Source organism: Eublepharis macularius, chromosome 5 (genome assembly GCF_028583425.1).
Source record: "Eublepharis macularius isolate TG4126 chromosome 5, MPM_Emac_v1.0, whole genome shotgun sequence".
Taxonomy (NCBI): domain Eukaryota; kingdom Metazoa; phylum Chordata; class Lepidosauria; order Squamata; family Eublepharidae; genus Eublepharis; species Eublepharis macularius.
Window position 1 is genome coordinate 125,937,018 of NC_072794.1, and position 22,945 is coordinate 125,959,962.

General features: G+C 43.4%; 1 protein-coding gene across 1 annotated transcript in view; it reads right to left on the reverse strand.

Moving 5' to 3' along the window:
- The window catches only part of SYT6 (synaptotagmin 6), a 211,651-nt gene that overhangs the window by 65,809 nt on the left and 122,897 nt on the right, over positions 1 to 22,945 (reverse strand). The window contains exon 3 of the mRNA XM_054980659.1: positions 21,795 to 22,353. Coding sequence (XP_054836634.1) covers positions 21,795 to 22,353 — 559 coding nt within the window. The remainder of the gene's footprint in view (positions 1 to 21,794; positions 22,354 to 22,945) is intronic.

A 22,945-nucleotide genomic window follows, 5' to 3' on the forward strand; every position in this document is an offset into this window, starting at 1 on the left:
GGAGAAGAGGGGCGACAAAGGAAGCATGCAGGAGTAAAAGCAGTATCACAGCACCTCTCCCACTTCCATCCAGGGAAGAGAGGTTAAAATCTACACCAAGCCATTCCCACATGTGTACAACAATATAGAGAAGGGTTGAACAGGATTCGGTTTCGTTTTCTCCGCCATGTCGGACGCTCCTCTTCGCTGGCTCGAGAGGAAGCGGCCGAGCACCCTGTCCGGGCGGCTGATCTGCGAAGATTAGCCCCCAAAACTCCCAGTGAGGGAGGCTGGGTCCGGGACGCTGCGGGAAGAGCCCCCCGGAATCAATGCGGGAGGTTAATTGCCCGTTTGTCCCTACGGAGGCCAGCGGACGTGCGCGGCGCCTCGAGTGCTGCCGGGCCATGAGAAACGGCAAAGAGCAGAACTAGGCGAGAGCCTACAAGTAAGCGAATCCCTTCTGTTACTACAAGCGCACGCGAAGGAGTGGTGGGATCTGAAGCTAAGAAGGCTCGTTCTTCCCCTTCTCTGAGTTTCAGAATCTGGTTGGCGGTTCCCCCCCCCTAAAATGGCAACAAAAAAACAAAGTCCCGCCCTTGGCAAGTCAGTTTCGGCTGCCTTAAAGGGAGAATCGCTGGAGGAAATTGTACGGAGGGCGGTTGGTGAAGCTATAAAACCCTTTGTTGACAAGCTGAATGAAACAGATCAAAGGGTGGGCTTAATTGAGAGCGAAGTGAAAACCATCAAGGAAGCAGCGGGGGGGGCAGAGAAGTCTGCTCGGGAAAGTGCGTCACTCGTGAAGGCTACGAATAAAGAGCTTAAACTGGTGGAGAATCAGTTGATTGGGCTACAAGTGGAACGAACACAGACAATTTTGCGCCTCCAGAATGTGAAAGAGGAGGAAAACGAGGACTTACGGGGTCTTGTCTCGGAACTATTGGCGACACCCGCGAGGGCAACTAAAGAAGAAGTTAAAAGCGCCATTTTGGAAGCCCGTCGGGCTACTTCAAAGTATGCAATGAAGCGTCAGTTGCCGCGCGAGATCATCATCGATTTTTCATCTAAGAGGATCCGGGACACTATCCTATACAATTCATACAATGCAGATTTGGACTTCTTGGGCAACAAAATTAAGATATTGAAAGACGTCCCATTTCTAGTCCGGAAAAGACGTTTTAAGTATAAAAAGTTCGCAGCTCTTCTGAGAGAACGTGGAATAAAGTACAAATGGTTATTTCCGGAAGGAATCTGGTTCACCCATAAAGATCAAGCCTTTAAGATATTATCAGAAGATCAACTAAGGGATTTTGAGGACAGGAACCCAGAATTCCAGTGCACCAAGCAAGACGAAAAGGAGAAGTCTGAGGGGGAGGGGGAGGAAACGAGCACTGCGGCTGCAGTTGCGCAGAGAGAACTCCGTCCGGGACCCAGGAGGGGAAGAAAAATTTAACTTGAAATTAAATTGTAATTTGCATTTAGTAAGGTCAACCACTCCATCAATATAATATAAAGCTTTAACTTTTGAATAATGGCAGTATGAAGGGAAAACAGAAATGTAGTGTTTAGTGTTTGTAGGGTACCTTCCCCTTTTTTCCACCCCTCCCTCCCTCTCTTTTTTTTCTCTCCTCTTTCCTATCCCTTGTGCTATTGTAGTCTTTTGTAGTTACTGTTTTGTAGGGTATGTATGTATGTAGTAGTTGTATGTTAGATATTGAAAATAAAAAATTATATAAAAAAAAAAGAGAGAAGGGTTGAACAGAATCGTAAAAACTACACTCCAGGTAAATCACTAGTTCACAGGCAACACAGCAAACATATCCAAGTTGAAACGCAATTGTAAATCTGACATCCTGCATGGACATCAGATTGATTTAGTCACCTCAGACAAATATATTTCAATCTGCATTTATGTATTTCACAATGTGCACCAGATCAGAGGTTCATGGCCCCTTTAAACAGCATGTGAGAAATCTGTCCAGGGCTCTTCCAGCGATACGCCAAAGTGAAATCATGCTGTATCTTTTTCATTCTTCAGCACATGCTTCCCAAAGTGGGCTAGAGAGCAAACTTGTTTTAGATTAAAAGAAAAGATGCACCACAAGCCATAAATATGAGACTTTATCCATTCTGCGCTGGGGATGATGAAAATTTTTCACAGTCATACTTTTCTCATTCTGTGCATTGTTATAACATCAACACAGACTTATTGCTTTGTATCCTGCAGTGTCCTCAATTTTTCTTTTTGAATCAGGAGTTCATTGCATACACAATAGGATTATGTACAATTCTGGCATATGCAAAAGCCCTAAGCAAAGGAACTTTCTTCTCCTCACTCCACATCTCTCTAGCTTTTTATTATGAAATACATATTCCCAGGGCCCCACCTCTGAGCATATCAAAGATCTACTTAAGATTCAGGTTTTTTTTCCCTCTTTTACAGCAAATGGAATAAAAATCTGGTGCAAGTCGTTAAGTACAGAAGCTGCCAAAGGCAGGAACACTATTTCACAGCAAAAAGGCAATGGAGAGCGAATGTATGTGAATCAGGAATTGAACACCAAAGCCAAGGGCTCTTGTTGTTATGGTTATAATTTTTAACTAACATTTATTAAGAATCAGTGATGTATTTGGTACTGCGCTAGATGCTAAGGTAGGGAATTGTGGCTAGAGGAGTCTGCAACAGCGGCACAGAATAACAAACTGTTACTTGTTGGAAGGCATTCTCAAATTACATCAATAATGCTAAAAAGATGAATATGGAATTAAACTATTTACACATTTTTATCTTGCCCTTGTTCCTAGGAGCTCAGCAATCCATTGCTCTACCATTCTCTGAGATAAGCCTGTGGGGTAGGTTTGGCTGGCGGAGGGATTGGACCAAGGTCATCCAGTGAACACAGCTAAGTAGGGAATGGGATTAGTCTGAATCTTTCAAGTCCTAGTCCAACACTTTAATCACTATACCACTCCTGTGTGGCTTTGCTAACTGAAACTTACTCCCCTTACTGAAACAGACTCACTTTTCTGTAATTAGCATCTCAAAGGGGGAAATAGAGGGGTTTAAAGCACTCCACTCCTTTAACATACAAATAAAAGCACAAGGAACTTGATTTTGGCTGGCAAGATCCCCTTTTCCTTTCATGTGTGGCCCTGATTTGAACCATGGCTGTGTGTGCATAAGTCACTTTTGACAGACTGATGGAGACATGTGATCTTTGTAACATCTGTTTGTGCCCACAGACAAGTCACTGCCTGCTGTGTACTTCACCTGCTTCCTTGGGTGCCAAATTCCTCCCTCTCCAGTGATGCTACCTGAATCCTGCTTTTAGGAGAGACATTGCTCCACCCCTCCAGAGTCTCTTGGGACCACCTGGGCCATTAGAAATAATCCCCACACACACATTATCCACAAATGGAATAGTTGTTCCCCCAAGGCTCAGAGACAGAGCAATTGGAGGTCATAGTTTGTCATAGTGACATCATCTCATAGCCAAATTTGATTGCCTATGGGGTGTTATATGTACTCTATGATTCTTTTTTAGCAAGGATCCTGAATTGTAAACGAAGGAAGCCTTAAAATGTTGCCAAAGCAGGTGTGATGTGAGGAAAATGTGAAGCATCATAAAGTTCTACATTGAAGTTCAAATCTCACAAAAATTCAGTGTAACTCTAGCATGAATCTAAAGAAAAGTCCTCACAAGGCTTTATGTCTGTAAGCTTCTCTCCCCATCAAGTGCAAACAAGCTCAACTAACTTTCTTCTTGAGAATCCAGGATATCTAATAGCTGAAACCTCTGCCAATACTCAGCAACAAGACAGATAAAAACAGCAACGGAACGTGACTTCTTTCAAATACCCCATTTTTGCTGATGAGCCTCTTTTGGGTGGTGATGCCTAGCTTCAATGAATAACAATAAGAGTCCACATTAAAGTATCTAAAATACTCTATGCCTATCGTGCAGAGTTTTTGCAGTCTCCGAGCCCTGAGTCAATTCAAACTAATCCTATTTGCCAAGATGAACCTGTTGGATAGCTTAGAAATAATAGTTACTTTTAAGCCAGGCTGCTTCCTGGGACAGAACTTGAATGAACAAGATTGTAGCATTAGCACTTATGTGCACAAAGTCTTGTCAATCATCCCTATTCCAGATATCCTGTGCAATGGCATCATCTGTGTACAGCCAGCTGAGCTAGCATTTGGATTAAGCTTTCTTCTTCCTCCCTCCAGCGTTTCTACCATTGCAATGTCATGACATTGTGCTATATTATACTAGCTTGGCTGATTTTTGTATGTATTTCTGCATTACTCATTTTTTGAAAGAATTACTCATTAGTCATTACACTAATATCTCCTGATTCATGGGGAGATAAAATTTGAAGATCTACACTCAGATTTTTTCAGTTCCTTTTTCATTTTTATCCAGCTACAGAACCTTTGGAATCAAATCAGAATATGGATGCTGACTCCATTCTAGGAAGAGTAATTTCAGAATCAGGTGCCCCACACCAGTGCCTGAGACCTGTGCATGGTCTTTCGTCATTTGAAAGATAGGTGCATTCTCAACCCATGGTACAGATTCCATTCTATACTTATTCAAAATAAATTGATCTGTAGTGGAGCAGCTGGGGGAAAGATGTTCCAGTGGACATAGTCATCATGGCCTTAGACAGCTTTAAAAGGGGGTTAGACAGATTCATGGAGGACAACAAAGCACTTTATACATTAAATGTGCTATTTACATTGTACATATAAAAGCCAGTTCCATCCTGACTTATGCTATAAATGTCACAGTCTGCAGTGATTAAGAAATGGAACATAGGGAAGACAAAATAAACAAAAGTATTGTGGTACCTTAAAGAGTAACAAAAATTTAATCCAGCATACACTTTTGTGGACTAGAGCTCACTTCTTCAGATGCTATGAGAATATACTCACTATGCAAATATTTTAGATAGGAGCCACCTATATAAAACATCTGTGTAGTATAGGTCTACTCCAGGGGTCCCCAAGTTATTTGAGCCTGCAGCACCTTTGGTATTCTGACACAAAATGGCTGCCACAAAATGGAGGCCACAGGAGGTGCAGCTGGCCACAAAATGCCTGCTGCAACCTTATGTTGTGGTGGCAACAACTGCCAAAGTGATATTAAAACAACACACACACACACACACACACACACACACACACACACACACACACACTGAGAGCCAATCAAATCTTTAATGGCCAATCAGAAGTTTTGATGGGCAACCTCCTCCCCAGCCCTGCCCAGTTTCTAGAAATACTTAACAGGCACCAGGAAAGATGTTTGCACCCACAGGCACCAAGGTGGGGATTCCTGGTCTACTGATAGCATCTGAGGAATTGGACTCTACTCCATGAGAGCTTCTGCTGGAATAAAATTTCATTAGTATTTAAGGTGACTCAAGATTCCTGTAGTTGTTGTAACTGACTGACCGAGCAACACCTCTGGAATGATTAACAAGGCAGATAGACTGGAATAGACTCCCTTTAAGTTCTGTGGGACAAAGTGAAGGGGTACAGCCTGGGAAGAAGTGCAGTATGGGTGAAACCAGTCTAACACCTCAGTCACTGAGTCCTGTCCCCAGTAGCATCTTAAACTGCAGAAGAATGCAATACGTCTCTGCAGGCAGAATGTGGAAATCAGTCTCTACAGCACAATAATAAAAATCCACAGAAGAGAAAATCTGTGGTATATTTTAAAGCTCAGTGGAAAGAAGCTGCAATGACACAATGATTTAAGAAAGATGGATAAGACATACACGATCTTTGACTAATAATGTCCAACTTTCATTTCTGCTCCACTAGATCAAAATATGAGTGAATGTGCCTGCCTAGCACAGCTCGGCACTGCAAAAATCTTATTCCTCATTTAAATTTTGTTTATATGGAAACAGCTGCTCCCTAGCCAAGAAGCCAAAAAGATCGTAATAAGCACACCACTGAACTACTAAAAGTAATACTACCTCAAAAGGAAACAGGCATTAACATACTAAAGATAAGTTGTAAAGCTGCCTCAGGTGTCTGGATTTTCCATTATTGCTAGTAAGTTGAACTGAAACTAGATACTCAGATTATACTGACAATTTTAATGCATCTCAGTTTAAAAATTGGCAGTAGAATGAGCAAGATCAGTATACTGGGTGTAAAGTATAGGAATAAGAATTGTCAGAATGCTCTTCTCAATGTTCAGTCCCACATCTATGTGCGGAAGAATCATCTATATGATTCTTCCTTGTGTATGCAGCCCACAAACTACACTTTGGTGAGTATTACTAGGTTTGTGAAAACCCCACAGACAGAATTTTGTTTTCTCAGCCTTGAGCTGCAGATTTCTGCAGAACATCCATCTGCCTCTCTGAATTTCCGCCAGTTCCATTTTTGTTGCCATTTCTTCTATATCATCAGTTGCTCATTTCAATTACAAAGCCCCAAATGTTTTTTGCACATGCGTGATGCACTCATGGCTGTACTACATAAAACAGTCTGTTGTTCTTGCATGAGAGCATTTTACTTAAGAGAATGTAGATGGTTTGCTTCTGAAAGGTACAGCATGACAATATAGAAAGTTTTGGGCAAAAAGTTTAAATTATGACAAGAATGTAAGTATTATACAAATGATCATCATGTAATCTCACAAGTGTGACTCATAAGAGGGTTTAGTGAAAGTATGGCAGGTTTTAGAATGTCTGCCAAACTCGAAAGCAACAGATCCACACCATTCAAGCCAAATTTTATTTTCCCTGAATTTGTGAGGCAAGTGAAAGCCTAGCCAGCCACTTTTTATTGCAATTGAAAACAAAACATTGAGGCTCCATTGCCTACTGCTTGCCTTTCATACATCCCTGTGCCCTAGCTACAGTCTTTAGGCAGCCACCTGTGGGCAATCTCACCTCCTAGGGTGGCCAGTCTGGCACCAACCAGAGCTCAGGCCTTTTCTACTATGTCCCCTGATCTGTGGAATGGGCTCCTTGAGGAAGTGAGGAGAGCTCCCCTCTTGGAGATCTTTAGGTGGTGTAGCAAGACCTGTTTACCAGGGCCTTTGAGTGCATTTGGATGGCAGGCATCTTTTAACGGGGGGAAGGAAGAATTTGGGGGGTGTCATTTTATTTTGATGTTGGCTACAAATATTTTTGTTCCATTATTGTAAGCTGCCTTGAACCATGAGGAAAGGCAGGTGTGACAGAGTAAAAATGTTTTAATAAATAAATATTTCACTATTCTTCTCTGGTGGAAAGTAGAATCTGGCACAGTACAAAAGAGGTCAAGCTACCAAATGTGAGATTGTAAGAATTATGAGGTGTCTCAATAAAATATAAGGCAGTCCAATTTATTTAGAGCGGCACATTTACCATGTAATGCAAATACATGATATGGTAGCAACCACCAGACTGTCAAATGGCCTTCTGAGCATCTTCCTTAAGAGCAATAGGCAATAGAACCTGGAGGGACTAGCAGCAGCCTGGCAGAAACAATGTAGAAGCCAATGGGTGAGGTCATTCAAGGGCAGCCACAAACTGAGGCAGGTGATGGAGTTCTAATTTGTCCCCATGAGATGAAGGTTGAGATTGAGTGAAGTCCCATTCCTAGCTATTATCTGGAGAGGTGGTATAGATGGGGATGAGACAGTGTGGTAGACCCACCTCATTTCTGAGGTCAGATACTATTCTGTGGCAAGAGAGACTGGAAGTGAGGGTGAAGGGTGCCAGTGCTCCCATTAGCAGGCCTCATTGCAAGTCTGCAAGATATTTCAATTTGTAGTCTGCTGCTGTTGCTGCTGCCAAGGGAGCTTTTTCCATCAAGGGCTGGGCTCTTCCATCTGCCCCGCCCCACCCCTCGCCTGCTCCAGCCTACAAAGGCTGTTGCCAGAGGTCTGCCTGCACTGCTGCTGTTGCTGCTGCCAAGGGAGCTTTTCCATCAAAGGTGGGTCGGCGCTGCTTGTGTTACTCGATCTGACAGCAGCGTTTGACATGGTCGACTATGACTTGTTGGCCAGCCGCCTCGCCAACGTGGGGATTAGGGGGACAGCCTTACAGTGGCTGGTCTCCTTTCTCCAGGGTTGGGGACAGAGGGTGGCGCTCGGGGGGAGATCTATCGCCCCGTCACCCCTTGGTGTGCAGGGTGATGCGCCCCTCACCCGGTTGGTGCAGAGGTTTGGGCTGGGTTGTCATCAATATGCAGATCCAACAGCTTTTTCTGTTGATGGACGGCCGGCCAGACACGGCCCCGGACACTCTGGCCAGAGCTCTGGAGGCTGTGATGGCATGGTTGAAACAGAGCAGGCTGAAACTGAACCCGGTGAAGACGGAGGTCCTGCAGCTAGGATGGGGGCTGCTAGATGTTGGGATCCAGCTCCCTGCCCTGGATGGGACACCATTGGCAACTTTGCCAGTGGTGAAGAGTCTGGGTGTGCTCCTGGATGCCTCCCTGTCGATGGAGGCCCACATCACGGTGGTTGCCAAGTCTGCATTTTTCCATCTCCATCAGATCAGGCAACTTGCCCCTTACCTGACGCTCCAGGACCTGGCTACAGTGACCCATGCAACGGTCACCTCCAGGCTAGATTACTGTAACTCACTCTACGCTGAGCTACCCCTAGGCCTGATCCAGAAACTACAACTGGTCCAGAATGCGGCAGCGTGGGTCCTGACTAGGGGTGTGCAAGCCAAAAAATTTCGGCTATAGCCGAAAGCCGAAAGCCGAAAGAAAAATCTCTTTCGAATAAGCCGAAAGCCGAAACAGCCAGCCGTTTTGGCTTTCGGCTTTCGGCTTTCTTTCGGCTTTCTTTCGGCTTTCGGCTTTCGGCTTTTTCAATGGGAAAATGCCTCCGTCTTCCCGGACGTCTGGGGGAGGCATTTTCCCACCGAATCAGCCCAAAATTGGTGGGGACCTTCCTCTAACTCCTCTCTAAAAACCCCCCACGTTTCAGACCGATTGGACTTTGGGGGGCCATGTTACGGCCCCCCAAAGCAGGTCCCCCTATCCTCCCATAAGAAAGCGAAGGAGCAGCATATTGTTAGCATGCTGCTGCTCATCTTCTTCATTATTTCCTATGGGGAAAAATGAAGAAGCAGGCTTCCTTTGCCAGGGGTGGCATTTTGCATGCAAAATGCCCCCCAGCCCTCAGGGGCCCTTCTCCCACCCTTCCTCCCACCCCCCACCAAGGCTCAGCCTGCTCCCATTTGGGGGGGGGCATTTCATGGCCTCCCCAATAGGTGCTCTGCTCTCATCTCTACCACTGACAGCTGGGGGAGGCTTGTCTTGCCAGGGGTGGCATTTTGCATGCAAAATGCCCCCCAGCCCTCAGGGGCCCTTCTCCCACCCCTCCTCCCACCCCCCACCAAGGCTCAGCCTGCTCCCACTTGGGGGGCCATTTCATGGCCTCCCCAAGTAGGTCCTCTCAGCCCCTAAAGTACACCCCTTACAGCCCCACACAAACCCAATTCCCCCCCAGCTGCCACACACAGACCCAAATCCCCACATTAGCCCCTCACAGACCCAAATCCACCCCCACCTGCCCCACACCCATAACCCCAGGAACAGGCTGGCAAAAAACACTTTATTTCTTGAACAGCTTTAGGATACACAGCAGGGGGGCGCACCAAAGGGCATGGCAGCAGTATCTTACACAAAAATAACACAACTCACTTAACATCAGAGAATCACCCCAAAATATTGCTGTCAAAAGCACTTTATTTCCTTAACTGCTTTAGGTTACACAGTAGGAAGGCACAACAGGGCATGAAAGCAGTGTACTACATAAAAATAACACAACTCACTTCACATCAGAGAATCACACAAACACAACTGCTGTCAAAAACGGTGAAGTGGGTTGTATTATTTTGTGTAGTACACTTCTATCATGCCCTTTGGTGCACCCCCCTGCTGTGTATCCTAAAGCTGTTCAAGAAATAAAGTGTTTTTGACAGGAATTGTGCTTTTGTGATTCTCTGATGTTAAGTGAGTTGTGTTATTTTTGTGTAAGATACTGCTGCCATGCCCTTTGGTGTGCCCCCCTGCTGTGTAACCTAAAGCTGTTCAAGAAATAAAGTGTATTTGACAGGAATCGTGTTTTGTGATTCTCTGATGTTAAGTGAGTTGTGTTAATTTTTCTGTGTGGGGGACTGCTGGTGTAATGTGTCATAATGCTTTGCCTACTTGTACTTTGAAAGGGAGAAAATAATTTTTTAAAAACTTTATTTTGTGTTGTTCGTGTTTTATTCTTTCTTGTGCAGTTGGTTCCCATCACAGGGAACAATGGGGCTGGCTGGCCAGCCATCTCTGTAGGTGGTGGGGGAATTTGAGGGAGGGTGTCTGTGGTTCAGGTGCTCTTTCACAGGGACCAGCTGGCACTCGGAAGTGTGCCCACCATTGTGGCACCCCTGGGCTGTGCAGAATTGCCCAGGGAAAGAGAGTTTAGAAGTTCCCAGCATAGGGAACAAAGGGAGAGGGCTGGCCTTTGCCAGCCTGTTCCTGGGGTTATGGGTGTGGGGCAGGTGGGGGTGGATTTGGGTCTGTGAGGGGCTAATGTGGGGATTTGGGTCTGTGTGTGGCAGCTGGGGGGGAATTGGGTTTGTGTGGGGCTGTAAGGGGTGGACTTTAGGGGCTGAGAGGACCTACTTGGGGAGGCCATGAAATGGCCCCCCAAGTGGGAGCAGGCTGAGCCTTGGTGGGGGGTGGGAGGAGGGGTGGGAGAAGGGCCCCTGAGGGCTGGGGGGCATTTTGCATGCAAAATGCCACCCCTGGCAAGACAAGCCTCCCCCAGCTGTCAGTAGTAGAGAAAAGAGCAGAGCACCTACTTGGGGAGGCCATGAAATGCCCCCCCCCCAAGTGGGAGCAGGCTGAGCCTTGGTGGGGGGTGGGAGGAAGGGTGGGAGAAGGGCCCCTGAGGGTAAGGGGGCATTTTGCATGCAAAATGCCACCCCTGGCAAAGGAAGCCTGCTTCTTCATTTTTTCCCCATAGGAAATAATGAAGAAGATGAGCAGCAGCATGCTAACAATATGCTGCTCCTTCGCTTTCTTATGGGAGGATAGGGGGACCTGCTTTGGGGGGCCATAACATGGCCCCCCAAAGTCCAATCGGTCTGAAACTTGGGGGGGGTTAGAGAGGGGTTAGGGGAAGGTCCCCACCAATTTTGGGCTGATTCGGTGGGAAAATGCCTCCCCCAGACGTCCGGGAAGACGGAGGCATTTTCCCATTGAAAAGCCGAAAGAAAGCCGAAAGAAGCCGAAACGTTTCGGCTTTTTTTCTTTCGGCTAGCCGAAACGTTTCGGCTTTCTCTGAAACGTTTCGGCTAACCCAAAAGAATCCGAAACACTTGTGTTTCGGCTTTCTTTTGGCATTCAGAAAGCCGAAATGCACATCCCTAGTCCTGACTGGTATATCCTACCAGTCACATATCACATCTGTCCTGCACCAGCTGCACTGGCTTCCAGTTGAATTCCGAATCAGGTTCAAGGTGTTGGTTCTTACCTTTAAAGCCCTGAGCAGGTTGGGACTGGCATATCTTCGGGATCGCCTCTCCCTGTATGTTCCCTGGAGACTGCTTCGATCAGTGGATAAATGTTTACTGGTGGTCCCCAGCCCTAAGAAAGCCTGCCTTACTTCAACCAGGGCCAGGGCCTTTTCAGTCCTGGCCCCAGCCTGGTGGAACGCTCTGTCAATGGAGACCCGGTCCCAGCGGGACATATTATCGTTCTGCCGGGCCTGTAAGACAGAGCTGTTCCGCCAGGCATTCGGTGGTTGAAGGGGATGGTGCCATGTCGGCCTCCCACTTTTGGGGTGGGGGGTTCTCCCCACCATTGCACCTTAATGTATTTGGTTAATTTATTTTATTATTGTTTATTGTATGTTGATTTTAGAATTATTGTTTTTTTGTTTTTATTGATTTTCACTGATGTTCACTGCCCAGAGCCCCTGAGGATGGACGGTTTATAAATCAAAGTGATGATGAAGATGATGAAGATGATGATGATGATGATGATAATCCTTAACCCATCACAGTGAGTTCAATATCTCCTCTACAAACATGTAAAACCAAGCAGAATTTATGAGCACTAGCTGGAAGGTCCATGTATTTTTCTCTTGAAGTATGGTCCAGGTATCCCAATCTTGCCAGGTCTCAAAAAGATAAGCAGGGTCACCCCGGCCAGTATTTGGATGGGAGACCACCAAAGAAAACTGGGATTGCCATGCAAAGTCAGGCATTGGCAAAAGCACATCTGAATGTCTTTTGACTTGAAAATAGGATCACCATATGTCAGTTGTGACTTAACAACACACATACATAAGAACATAAAGCAAAACTCTTGAAACAAGTGGAAAGCACTGAGATAGCTAAAAAGGCATGTATGTTGAAGGACAAAAGTCCCTCATTTCTAGAAACAGCAGAACTATTATCTTGAGTTAGCAACTAAAGACGATGACCCCTATCCATCCTCAAAATTTAAAACCATTTGTAGAGCAAAAAAACAAAAAACAAAACCCTGCTGGAAATCAAATCTACCAGATCCAGCCCTTAAGCCTTTCCTCTTGTGCCTGTTGAATAGGCAGTTTGTGTCATATACTCTGGGCACAGTGAGCAGTTTCCCACAGTGGGGACAGAGAAAAGGATAAGCTCTACTGTAGCAATTTACTTCCCATAGTAGTAATACTGCCATCAATTAATACTCAGTTATCTGAGTGATTCACCATTGCACAGCCTAGCTAACAATGAAGAAACATGAAACAGTACAGCCACCAGGCCAGGCAAATTTCAAAAAAGCCCTAGTTTGATACAATTAGTATGTGCATATCAGAGTAAGCTCAGGGGTCACTGGTGAGTTTACATCAAACTGCCATTCAGAATAGACAATGCTGAGCTAGATGGACCAATGGCCTGGCTCAGAATGAGGCAGCTTTATATCTTCAGCTTCTTGGGTACCTTTATCATAAATGTTTGTGAAACAAATAGCTTGAGGAGTAGAGTGAACTACATCAGAGAAAATGGCATGGGGGGGGGAGGTTAAAAACCCTGTGACCTTCCCCCTTATATGCCACCACCCACCATAAACCTCCCTTTCCACAGGTTTGGGGCTTTACAGGCAGTTAAGGGCAGTCACAACCGTTACTTGTCTAACCTCTAATTTTCAGGCAGAGAGCCCTGACCCAAATCCACACAGGATCCCCTCTCTCCTCTTTTCCAGAAGCTTCACCAGACAGGCAGTCCATTTCCTACATTTACTTTCTTTCATACAGCTACTGCCCAGGGCTAGTGAGGAAAGGGAACTCAGAGTTTACTTTCCCTATATATGCTGCCACCATTTATTTAAATTTGGCCCATTTGTCATGACCAGAGTGTTTTAGGGGTGTGTGTGTGTGGTATTTCTCATCAGCTAACAATGTCAAGCCAGCCAAGGATAAACCAGAAACAAGAGTAAATTTTATTTACAACACAGAACAGGAGTGAATGATTTCAAAACTCATAGATACAGTACATTGGAATTAAACAGGAAAAGTTTACTATGTATTGGAACAAAAACAGTTTAACAACCAGCTATCACTGTTGCCATTCTTAACTACCTCAAAACCCTTCCTTCTCAGTAACTGCCTTCCAACACACTCCAACTGTCACTAGCACAGCATTCAACCATCTCTCATTGGCTCTTTCTGAGGAGAGGTGGGACTGGAAACAATCCTGTCTGTCACAAACCCCCTTCCAGAAATGCAGCTGCTCTGATCCAAACTAGAGGAACCGTGCAAAAAACCCCCCAAAAAACCTGAAAAGCAATCTCTTCACAGAACTTGCTGCATTTTGTGCAGTTTGATTCTTACCTATCAACATCTGGAAAAATCATTTTTTTTAATTTTTAAATTAAAGTTAGGATTCTGAGAAGCAATGAAAAGTTAGAGAGATATTTCAAACGCTCCTTAGAAAAATAGGAAAAGCTTTCCCCCCAGTTGTTCTGCACTAGGCTTATTGCAATGTTTCTGTAGCAGAGCCAGCCTTGATGAGTGAAGGAATAAGAATTTACTATGCCAAGTGTAGTGTGAATAGCTTCTAAATGAATGCTGAGCTCTCTCACAGATGGGATTTGTTATCCTACCAAGTGACCATCTCGGTAAATAATGAAAGGGGGAAAGACTTGAGCCTGACTGAGCAGAGTATTGTGCTCGCCTTTGCAGCACAGGTGTATTTGCTCATTTGGACAGTATCATGAGCTGGGATTTATATATTCCATGCATTATTCAGAGTGTAGTGGCCAGAGATCACTCTCACAGAAGACCTTGGATACAAATGATAGAAGGCACAATCTTTATTGAGAAGGCACTTGCTGCTTCTTCAACTGCACTGTGGGGAACAGCATTTGGCAGCATCTGAAGCTTGACTCATGGGCACAAGTAGGCTTATTAGCTGGACAGTTGCCGCTGATTCAGACATTGCTTTAAGTGTGAATACTCTAGTTATAAAACAAAGTACTTGGGCTTATGCTGTGTACAAAACATCAGCATAGCCCTCTGAAGAACTGAGTAATCTTCTTGACCACTGTTGAATGCCATTTACAAAAAGTTACTTGATTAGTATGTAGCAGAGCTAGCAGGAGTCCTCCTGTTGGCAAGCCTTATTGCCCGCCGCCACTTGGAGTGACAGTGGGAGGAAATTAAATTAAAACCAGCAATGTCATTTTACTATACAATTCCCAGCAGTTCCTACCTGTTGCCACTTCCAGGTTGTATTGAGAAGTGAAATAGTTGCACTGGTGACATCACATGTACACCCCCTTGTTCCTCCTTGTTTGGGGAGGGGAGGAACCTCAGCAGGGTATAATGTTATAGAGTCCACTTTCCAAAGCAGCCATTTTCTCCTAGGGACTGTCCTATGTTGTCTGGAGATCAGATGTAATTTCTAGTGATCTCCAGGCTCCACTCTATTTCATAGGAGAAGAATGGTGGCATCCATAAGTAGAGAACAGACTTGAACTCATTCTCACATTCTCCCAAGAAACCACTGTCTTTTCTTATATACCTGACATGGATTTCCACTCTATAATGAATTCTAAAACAATGGTTAAGTTGGGTGCCCTGGGAAATCCCAATGGAATGGAAGTGCATATTGGTTAATGTTATGCAATCTCCTGACATTTAGCCATTCTGCTATATTGGCCTATCTAACAAAAAATTATCTAATCCCCCTTTAAAGCTATACAAGATCTATTTATTTATTTTTAGTCAACCCTTCCTCCAAAGAATTTAGGGTAGCATGCAATGGTCCCCCTTCACCTTTTTACCTTTACAACAGCTCTGGAAGGTAGGTTATGCTGAGAAAGAATGACTGACCCAGATGACCCAGTCAGCTTCATGGCAGAGTGGGATTGGGACCTGGGCCCCCAATTCTACTACAATATTCTAACCACTATACCATGCTGTCTCTCACTACATCTTAAAGTATTATATCAACTGTAGCCTCCTCCCCCCTTCATTTCTCCACTCTTGAAAGAAACTAAACAATCTTGAGTGTTATTAAAATCCCTTTCAGGCTCTTCCCTGGGTTTGGCTATTCTATAGGTTGGGTTGGATCCTGTTTAAATATCAGTTTTCACTCATTCCCCCTTCCTGCTGCGAACCCCCACCTTCATGTTGCTCCTCAGGGTTCCTTCTCCTCCAGGAGCAGCATTTTTTGGAAGAGCTGTGAGGAGGGAGAGGCAGGAAAGATCCATTCTACTAATGGAAAATGGACTCTGGATCCAGTCCTGTGAATTGTATCCTTAAAGAGTTCAACCATCTAGAGAGTGTCCATATCAAGAAAGAATAAATTGTAAAAGCCTGCCTCTTTTAATCAAAGAGAACTAGTGGTTGAAGAGAAGTTTCACTTTCAGTGGTGTACATATATATTTATTATCCCACTATCGCCTCAGAGGAAACAAGCTGTGCAGGGATTTGAAAGAAAAATCTATAGAACTAGTTAGACAGAGGCCAAGGTAGGAGGAGCTGTACATGTGTGTGGTACTCTCAAGTCATAGCTGACTTATGGCAACCCCTGGTGGGGATTTCATGGTAAGAGGCTGTCAGAGGTGGTTTGCCGTTGCCTGCCTCTGCAATTCTATTCCTCGTTGGAGTTCTCCCATCCAATTACTAACCAAGGCCGACCCTGCTTAGCTTCTGAGATCTGATGAGATCAGGCTCACCTTGGTTATCCGAGAGACGGTACATATCACAAAAAAAAAATCCATCCCGTTTTCAAACAACATCCCTCATTATCCAGTCTTAGTCATTCTATATTTGTGACGATACCCTTTTCATGATTCACAGACAGCAAAATCAGATTTAGCTATGTGTGTGTGTGTGCGTGCACGCACACACACTTCTTTCTAAGGAGTAGTGATTAAGAACTTCATTACAGGCAATCATGGGCGAGGTCTGACTAGGACTTAATGCATATTTATTATGCCGATTAGGAGGACCACTTCTTGAAACAAGCTGGGCACAGTTAAATTAGCAGCATCTGCTAAGGATCTGACTATTTCCTGGGCTGTTAGCAATCACTACAATAACACAGAAGTGTTTGCAAACCTGTGAGACAGTTATGCTATTAGAATGACAAATGTGGAGCTTTACATAGGAATAATGAGACTGCACTCCCAAAGCACAGAAATGACACAGCCTGCTGCTGCTGGGGTAAGTATGGCACTGAGAGTTTAGAGGGCACAAATGTAAGAAAAGTCTTCAGGCAATGATCCTTTTGAGACTAATTACATGTTCAGCTCCAGCCTATAATACCCCATCTCTCCACAATCATTTTCTTCCACCTAAAGTACTAAACTTTTTTTCCCAGGCAACTGACTAAAACTCATCACATCATTTCCCAGGTTGGGTACCTTCAAGAAGAAAATCAATTTGGCAAATTCTGCAATTCCTCATTGAAAGCAATTTTTCTTCAAACTATTATTTTTAAAGGGATTTTGATAGGAAAGATCCATTTTTTAAAAATCTACTGCAGTCATTCAGAAAGTCAGTCTACCTAGAATAAAAGAGGGTGAAAACAGGCTACAAAGCAAGCTAATCAACTCCTTTCTAGGACAGTGTGAAAAGATTAGATACAGAAATCCAAGTGAGGCTGGAAGGAAATCAAATTGCCTTATTAAAGTGGGGAAAGAAATTTCATGGTAATAGCTGGGGTTTAACCCCACCAATGGGATTCCAAAGCAGTGGATAATTCATCAGAGAGGTTGGAAACATGAGAACAGCAGAAGAAAATTTTAACATCCCAAGATGAAGGAAGACTGATACTTAACTAGAAGTGCTGATGAAGAACTGCAGGTAGCCTGAATCTAGCTCTCTTGAGTTCCATACCTGTCCTATAATAAGCTAGTGGGTCTTTTTTTAAGTAGGAGCCAGTTCTAAACAAGTTGCACTTTTTGGAACACACTTCCATACTTGCTATAGTTTTTGGGACCCACTTGCAAAGGAACTGTATGCTACTTTTCCCTTTCCCAACAGAAGCTCAGGAATCTCACATCTGAGCAAGTCTAAAACATATTTTTCATGTGTGGTATTTAAAAATATATACAGCATTACTGAGGAACAGGTTGCATTTCATGGTCATTTCACATATGCAGAAGCGAACCAAAAATCTGCCACTGAGATTCCCAAAGCTGCCTCTCCCAGTTCCTTTTTCTCTCTTCTGGCCAGTCATCATGATGACCCACTTACAAGAGCATTGTGACCCACTGTTGGGTCATACAGCTTAAGAACCACTATAGTAAGCCTTCCTAGATGTTCTGGACATGGAGCAGGGGTCACTGGGGCTGTGGCATGGGGAGGTAGTTGTGCATTTCCTGCACTGTGCAGGGGGTTGTCCTAAATGACCATGGAGGTCCCTTCCAACTCTATGATTCTATGATTCAGTATTGGTAGAATGAATGTACATAGGTAGAGAAGTAGCTTGTGGCACTAATCTCCTTTCTAGTCTTCTATGTTCCATAGTATGCACAAATGACAATCAGAACCATAAATGAAGCAGGGTTATCTACTGGACAGAGAGAGCCTTATATATGCACATAGGTGCCACATTACCTTCCAATGAACATGCATCAATCAGAGCAGAGCTTGCCACCATAATATTGCTCCTTCCCATGCCTCTCATTCTATTGACAATTTGACATTCTATATGACAATCTGACTATCTTACACTCATCCACATTGTCTCTAAACTTGTCATATCCATACAACATATCCATAACTTCTCAAATCCACACAAAACTACTACTGGTTAATATTGAAAGAGGTATGTCTGATGAGCTCTGAACAAAGGGAGTTAAGAGTTAATTCTAGAATTGCCTACAAGCCTGGAGAAAAAGGTCATGCTTAATGGGATGTTATTTATCAGGTGATGTTATTTACTTTCATGCCATGAAAATCTTCATCCACCTATTTCCATACATTAAGCTTCTATTAAAGGGATACAATATTTTTCTGTACGCCTGCTAGCAACCCTAGTTCATTTGTACATTACCATTCAAACTTGGGTAGAAAAAAATCCAGATTTAAAAGGCAAAATATACAAGGATTATTATTAAATTCTCTGCAGTAATTCTTTCCCTGCAGTAAACATGAAGGGGTGGTGTTGATCTTTTTGCAACTGCTTCTGTGTTTTCTCATGGGAAATCCTAAATGATATGCACCATTTCCAATATATGATGCAGGTAGAAGGAGAGATGTGGGTATGCCTGGTGTCTCACCATGTGAACAATGTTTCCAATTTGTGCAAATGGATTCAAACATAGCATTGCAGTAAAGGAGATAAACATGAAATTCTTTTTTAGACAAACAAATCCCACTTAAAAACGAGAGTTGATGCACAGAAATTAAAATACATTTCTGAGAAATATACAGTACAATCCTATTTAGTTCTACTCCAGTCTGAACCCATGGGGCCTCACTTTGTTAGTCACCCAAATCACATACCTCTCAAGAAAGTTCTTAATTATTTTTAGCTCCACAGTCCCTCTTGTACTTTTAGAGGTGTTGAAATGAGCAGAATAATGACTGGCACACACATCCCAGTTTTTGCAGGTCATGCAAGAATTACTCATACATCTGGATACTGATAAAAATATACAGTATGAAGTGGTATCAAACAGAATTTGTAATCAGGATGGCTATATATATATCCTACACCAGTCTACCCTCATCAGGTTTCTCAAACATGGACATTTAAAAAATCATGTGTCTATGTTGTCCGCATATCTTCAGGAGACTGTGTAACTGTGCTTGTGGTATAATGTGTATATTTGCCCAGAAATCCATCTACTCCAGAATTAATTTTATTAGATACGCTTAATCAAGAACTACTTCCACACAGTGATGAATATTGCACTCTCGTAGTACTATAGCAGCCATTCTCATTTTGATTTGTCTTGTCCACACAGGAAATCCAGTTGTGAATTATTGCTATGTTGCAATGATAGAACATTACTCAACAATGTGCAGATGTAGCTAAGCCTGAAATCTATGCTAACCACCTTGCATTTTTGTGAGACATCAGTCATTTTTGCATCTAATTGCAAAAAATAAAAAGCATTTATTTTATTTTACATATTTATATCCCAGTTTCCCTAAAATGTAATGGGACAAATAAAACAATGGATCATCATAATCTATTAGACATTATATGGAGAAAGTAAACAAAGAGAACTCTGTCTCCCTCTCCCAAAACACTAGAACTTGAGGGCATCCAAGCAGTAGATTTAGGATAGATAAAAAGGGATTTGTTCACATAATGCGTAACTCAGTGCTGCTGGATAAAATGATGACCATTAGCCACACTACTCAGACGTCTTTAAAGTTATATCTATCAATGGATACTGGCCATGAGTACTAATGGAACCTCCATGATCAGAAGTATTATATCTCTGAATATCAATTGCTTGGGGGCAATTTTGGCATCTGGCCCCATTCTCATACCTCCTGTGGCAACTGATTGGCTCCTGTCAAAAGTAGATTGTTGGACTAAGAGGGCTCATTGGTGTGATCCAGCCAGGCTCTTTATATGTTTTTATGTAAATATTACATTTTTATTTCCTCCTTCCCCCAAGGCACTCACAGTGGCATACATTGTTCTCTCCTCCCTCATTTTATCCTCACAAGGAAGATTAGGCTAAATTATAAAGGGATCATCCAGTGAGCTGACTGGGAGTTTGAACAAGGTGTCCGTGGGACTAGTCTAACCACTATATCATATTGGTTGCAATATGTACTTGCATCTAAAAGTTGCAAGTGGTTAAAGTGTCAGGCTAGGATCTGGGAGACCCAGGTTCAAATCTCCACTCTGCTATGGAAGATTGCTGCATGACCTTGGCAAATCATGCACTCTCAGCCTAACCTACCTCATAGGGTAGGAGAAGGCAGGCCCAGAAAATAGATACATGTGGGAGGAGGCCGGCTGAGGAAATGGGTGTGTGTGCACCTGCTGGGGCTGATTAATACATTTCTGGGTCATGTCGGAAGTGACATAATTGGCCAAGGACATGGGTTCATGCATGTGGTGGTACATGTGCACCAGGAAGACCAATAAATACCCACCACCCCCACATAACTCACACCCCACTTCCCACCAGTTGCCAAGGTAGAATTGGCAACGCTACTCATGCCATATCTTTCTTTTTGATGCTGTAGACACTTGACTTGCACTGCCCCTGTGACCCAAAGCCAGGGGCTTTGCCAAGACCTTCCTGGTAATTAAAATTGGCAGACCTTAAAGTGAATTATCTTGTCATTTGCTATCAAGACCTAGATTCTGTATCTAAATATCAGGTTTTTTGAAGCCAAAATTAGGAAAGGAGAATGTCTTGCAATTATCCCCAACTTGTCAGAAAGCTAGCTATACTCAAATATTTGTTATTTTCTTTCCGCTCTGCAAAACTATGACCTTTCCCTTTGAGGTACTGAATGATCTACCTCAATAAAAGTGCAAGGTGACCCCAGATACTCAGAAGGAAAACTGCTTTCATCTTGAGTGTGATCAATGCTTGTCATTGATATGCAGGCACAGCCATCTGCCATGTTTTTCTCTTAGTCCTCTGGGGAGAAAGAAATAGGATTGGGGAGTTGCAGTTTTTGGCTTCCTCTCAACAACAAGCAGAGCTGCTCCCTGATCTGAGGTAGAGTGCTATTGATGTATTTTTTAAAAAGCTGTTTAGTTGTTTCTGAGGTGACAAGGAAATTGTGTTCCACCTGCTATTTGGCTTCAGTACTGCTTGGTACAGATGTAGGTTCATCATAATGGTAGCATTGGTATGAAGAAAAGATTCACCAGATTTGAACCTCTGTAAATTAAAGATGTTTGAATAACTGAATCAGCAAATCAAACTTCAAGCTTAAATCTCTTTAATAGACCATTCTCTGTTAAGGTTGGTTTGCTTCAACTGCCCATTTGCTTACCATTAACAGGAAGCTCAGGGAATCTGTAATTTGGAGCTCAAAATATTATATCTAATAATGTAGAGTCTAGTTACTTCAGCATTCTTTTTTAAATAAAGTAAATTTCTAGTTTTCAGGGTTGCAGTACTAAATATGAGTTGACAGTTTTGTCTAATGTACAAGATAATGAATGCCTGGATTTGGACCCCTGCTGATGTCTCTGTGTCCTTACAATTTTATTTATCTCTCACACAATTCCTCCTACATTTCTGGTGATGATCTACTAGAACATTCACTTCAATGTGCAATGCCTATGGAGTCATGGCATAGCCACACAGCAAACTATTCACTGCTTTGCCCTGCAGTTCCTTCTTCACAGTGACAGCTAATACTCACAGTTGTGGCGTACTGAATATCTTTCCAGATGGAGGTCTCCCGAGAAAGATCCGAGGCCTCAAAGAGATTCTCTAAGATCACCTCCCCAATCATATCATGCCGGGAAAACCTGTCAAAGTCAAAGACACTAAGGTGGAGCTTCCTGTTGGTTAACTCTTCATAGGGCACAGGAAACTGAAAGCACTCATCAAATGTTGGATTGAGAGTTTTTCTATGTACACGTGTCTGGAACTTGCGTTTCCTATCAGGCAGGAGGTAGATCTTGACATATGGATCGGAGCTACCACAGAGGTCCTTGGCTGGCAAATCAAAAGCTTTGAGGATCCGCACAATCAGTGTCTCATTCTCATAATCATATTTCAAAGAAAAGTTTATTTTCCCACAGGTTTTTTCTCCCTCTTTCTTGGGATCCTCAGAGTCTATAGATTTCTGCTTATACAGTTCTGGCTTGATCCGACCAATGCAAGTTGGCTGCTCTGTGACTGGTGGTGGGTCTGTGCCATAATCCACACTGGAGACATGCATCTGCCTGGGCAGGTGCCTCTTGAAAGAAATGTGCCTGTAAGAAATAAGAAGAAGATAATGTGCTATATGTGCTAGGAGATAGCCCTTCTGAGGGCCTGCAGCTAAGCTGCAAAATGGTAACAGAAGCAAAAGGCAACTTGAATCTTTGTACATCTTTGTAGCACTCTATTATCTTTGTAACACCCTTCCATCTTCTGATCTGAATATAAGATCTGATGGGATCTTCATTCCCTTTTGTATCTGACAAAGCGAGCTTTGACTCAGGAAAGCTAATACTTACTTAAGGCGCAACTCTACTCAAGTTTTGTTTTAATTCTCTCTTGGAGTCCTGTAAACACCAAAAATGTTTAAAGGATGGGTGCTGATTAAATCCACATCCTAAATCGAGGGAATATGGAAAGCCCAAGAACTTCTGTAAGGAAGTTCTCAGCCCAAACCCAGATTTTGGTAGGAATGGCTGAACTCATTTACAGAATTGTAAGTGCTTTCAGGCTCCGGCTTAGCTAGATATGTTCTGGCTGGACCGACTAGTAACACCCGCAGAGCAGTCTCTGAATTCCCCAGTGATTCAACCTCAGGAGGCTGTTCTCAGAGAGGCTGTATCTTCTGCACCCCCTAGATTTTCA